At 70.8% G+C, this 3709-nt stretch overlaps 1 protein-coding gene across 1 annotated transcript; it reads left to right on the top strand.

Moving 5' to 3' along the window:
* Positions 1–710: 710 nt before the first annotated feature.
* MMP23B (matrix metallopeptidase 23B) lies at positions 711–3153 on the top strand. The gene is given in 8 exon segments (XM_033228726.1): positions 711–895; positions 1230–1433; positions 1501–1640; positions 1708–1875; positions 2256–2473; positions 2475–2607; positions 2707–2833; positions 2950–3153. Coding segments are annotated over 8 exon segments (1320 nt in total). The 5' UTR covers positions 711–740; the 3' UTR covers positions 3125–3153.
* The last annotated feature ends 556 nt before the right edge of the window (positions 3154–3709 follow it).

Genomic DNA, 3709 nt, shown 5'->3' with positions numbered 1-3709 from the left:
CTCCACCGCCCGCGTCGCCGCCCACGGGGTTCCCCCGAGCCAGGGCCCGCCCCTTCCCGGCTCCCTGGGAGACCCCGACAAGTTCCCTCCCTCCGCCCCGCAACCTGGCACCCTCCGTGGCCCTTCCCTACCCACGCACCCCCTCCCCGCCTCCCCCTCCGCCGCCCCGTACTCACTGCCACGTCCCCATCCTGCCGTCCCCTCCCAGCTCTCGGGGACACTGTCAGGCGGGCGGCGCGTCCCCCGCGGCCCAGCTCAGCCGCCTGGGCCAGGATGGAGACTCCGCTCCTGTGGGGCTCAGGGATTGTTGGGGATTCCATTTGGGAAAAAAGCCACCAGGTCATTCACTGCCAGCCGGCTCGGGGACCCCACTGGCTGCCCTTTCCTAAGCGGGAGCCCTGGCGCTGCCCTTCCCGGGTTCCCTGGGGCCCTCTTCGCTCCCCCCTTCCGAGGACCCCGCCCAGCAGGCCATGCCCAGGCCTCTGCCCCTGGCCCACAGGACGCGGGTCCCCATGCCCCCGGCTGGAGGCAGCAGGCAGCTCGGCCAACAGTCGGGCCAGCTGGTTCCCTTCAGGGGCAGCCTTGCCCCCTCTCCCGCCCCGTCTCCCCCCCCACCCACGGGGCTGTAACCCGAGCCGCCCAGCCACTGCCTCCCCTCCAGATCCTCCCCGGCGGCTCTGCGGCCCGGGCCCCCGCGCCGTGCTGCCCCATGCGGCCCTGAGCCCCACAGCAAGTCCGCCATGGGCCGCGGGCCCGTGTCCCCTCGGAGGCCCCGGGGGCCGGCGTCGAGCGCCGCTGGCTTGGAGCCGCGCTGGTCGCCCTGTGCCTCCTCCCCGTGCTGGTGCTGCTGGCCCGGCTGGGGGCCCCGGCGGTGCCGGCCTGGAGCGCAGCGCAGGTGAGCGGCGGGCGGGGAGGCCAGGTGTCGGGGTGGGGGTTCTCACGTCTGCGGGTCTGGTCTGTCTGGGGGCCCGCAGGACGTGTGCGGGGTGTGGGGGGTGTTTGAGGGTCCGGATGTGCGTCCCGAGGTCGGAGGGTCGGACGCCCCTGTGTCCAGTTGCTGGGAGGGGTGGGAGGCCGCGCCCTGCTGTTCAGCCCCTTCGCCTCCACTGCGCCGCGTTCCCAGGGACGTGCAACGGGACGCTCAGGTTAGGAGACCCGAAACCACAGACAGGCCAGACCCGCCACGCCCGCTCCCAGCCCTGGGCACCCCCACCCCCGTTTCCTTCCAGTCCATTTTCCGCGGCAGTTTTTGGCCCTGGGGACCGTCACCGATGCCTCCCACGCACGCTTTCTTCCCTGAAGGGAGACGCCGCTGCGCAGGGCCTCTCAGGGGTCCCCCCAACCCGGGTCCCGGGCCCACTGGTCCCCCGCAGACGCCGCTACACGCTGACTCCAGCCAGGCTGCGCTGGGACCACTTCAACCTCACCTACAGGTGCGCCCCGGCTTGGCCCTGGGGGAGGGGGCGCGGCCGGCCCCCGCTGAGCTCACACTCCCTGCAGGATCCTCTCCTTCCCTCGGAACCTGCTGAGCCCGCGGGAGACGCGGCGGGCCCTGGCTGCCGCCTTCCGCATGTGGAGCGACGTGTCCCCCTTCAGCTTCCGCGAGGTGGCCCCCGAGCAGCCCAGCGACCTCCGGATAGGTGGGCGCCCGCCCCCGCCCCGGCCCGGCCGTGCGCGCCTGGCCTCTCAGCCCTGTGCTCCCCTCAGGCTTCTACCCGATCAACCACACGGACTGCCTGGTCTCCGCGCTGCACCACTGCTTCGACGGCCCCACGGGGGAGCTGGCCCACGCCTTCTTCCCCCCGCACGGCGGCATCCACTTCGACGACAGCGAGTACTGGGTGCTGGGCCCCACGCGCTACAGCTGGAAGAAAGGTGACCGTCCAGGCTGGCCTCCTCCGCAGCGCCGTGGGCTGCCGCGGTCGGGCTTTGGGGCACACGGCAGGAGGGACCTTCCGGGGTGGTGGCTGCTACTGGAGCTGAGCAGGCGAGGAGGGGAGCCCGTGGGAGCCCCCAGTCCCGGCAGCCCTGAACTCCCTTTCCCATCCCCCTGCGACTCTGGAGCGGGAGCAGGAGCTGCATTCCTGGGGGCCGAGCTCACCGCCTGGGCCCAGAACATTCTTATCTTTCCGCGGCTGCGGCGGAGGGCGGCTCCGCGGCTGCGCTCCAGCAGATGTGCCGGGCCTCGGGGAGCTGGCCCACGGGCGGCGGGGCTGGGCCCGGGGCTCCCAGGCGCTGACCCCCAGGGCCCGCAGGCGTGTGGCTCACGGACCTGGTGCACGTGGCGGCCCACGAGATCGGCCACGCGCTGGGCCTGATGCACTCACAGCACGGCCGGGCGCTCATGCACCTGAATGCCACGCTGCGCGGCTGGAAGGCGTTGTCCCAGGACGAGCTGTGGGGGCTGCACCGGCTCTACGGTGAGTCCCTTTGTCGGGCGGGAGGGCGGGGATCGGGCGGTCCTGAGCCAGGCCGTGCTCCCCACGCTCCCGGCAGGATGCCTGGACAGGCTTTTCGTGTGCGCGTCCTGGGCACGGAGGGGCTTCTGCGACGCTCGCCGGCGCCTCATGAAGAGGCTCTGCCCCAGCAGCTGCGACTTCTGCTACGGTGATGCCCACGGGCCGGGAGGGGCTGCGTGGGGGCTGGGTCTTGGCTGTGGTCTGGGCTGAGGGGACGCTGATGGGGCTCTTCCCCCACCCGGAGCAGAATTCCCCTTCCCGACGGTGGCCACCACCCCACCGCCCCCCAGGACCAAAACCAGGCTGGTGCCTGAGGGCAGGAACGTGACCTTCCGGTGCGGCCAGAAGATTCTCCACAAGAAAGGAAAAGTGTAGTAAGTGGGCGCCCTGGCGGGTCTTCAGGGTGGGCAGCCTGGGGCCCTGGGGCAGGGGTGCAGGGCAGACAGTGGGTGGGGGCTGTGCCTGCAGGAGACACCCCGCCCCCCTGCAGCTGGTACAAGGACCAGGAGCCCCTGGAGTTCTCCTACCCCGGCTACCTGGCCCTGGGTGAGGCACACTTGAGCATCATTGCCAACGCCGTCAATGAAGGCACCTACACCTGCGTGGTGCGCCGCCAGCAGCGCGTGCTGACCACCTACTCCTGGCGAGTCCGTGTGCGGGGCTGAGCCCGGCTGATAAAGCACTTTCTCTCTGATGTCTTCTCGTTCATTCCTGGGAGGGCAGCAGGCAGTCTGGGAAGGTGGACACCCCAGCCCCCGGTCCACCAAGAGGTGGGCGTCCTTGGGGCCAGGCACCCCCTGCTTTCCTGCACAGCAGACGACAGATACAGCACAGGACAGGACAGGCTTTGCCAAGGTGGCCCCTGGAAAAGGGGGATAGTGGAGGCCCCAGTGCCGGGGACAGCACATGGGGTAGCCCCGGAAGCCTGGGTTCTGTCTAGGGCTTGCTCAGAGATGGGGGAGGGAGGCGAGGGGAGCTTCCCGAAGGAGGTGGCTGGGATGGGTCTCCAGGATCTTCTGCAAGGGGATGTGGGTGGGGGCTGGGAGGATTGGCACAGGGTGGGGGACCACCTTGCCAGAGTGGAGGCCCCCCCCGGAGATAGGAGCACCCCTCCTGCCTGGGGAAGAGACTGGCCCACGTGGGGTCAGAGGCCACAGCCACCCACCCCACCCTCTTCCCCTAGAGCCTGGTGGTCTGCGACTCTCCTCCCACACATGGTCCCGGGCTACTGAAAGGAGGACACAGGGAGC

This window comes from Trachypithecus francoisi, unplaced genomic scaffold, assembly GCF_009764315.1.
Source record: "Trachypithecus francoisi isolate TF-2019V2 unplaced genomic scaffold, Tfra_2.0 Lachesis_group12, whole genome shotgun sequence".
Lineage (NCBI taxonomy): Eukaryota > Metazoa > Chordata > Mammalia > Primates > Cercopithecidae > Trachypithecus > Trachypithecus francoisi.
Note: the sequence above shows the minus strand (reverse complement) of the source record. Positions and strands in the feature narration are given on the sequence as shown.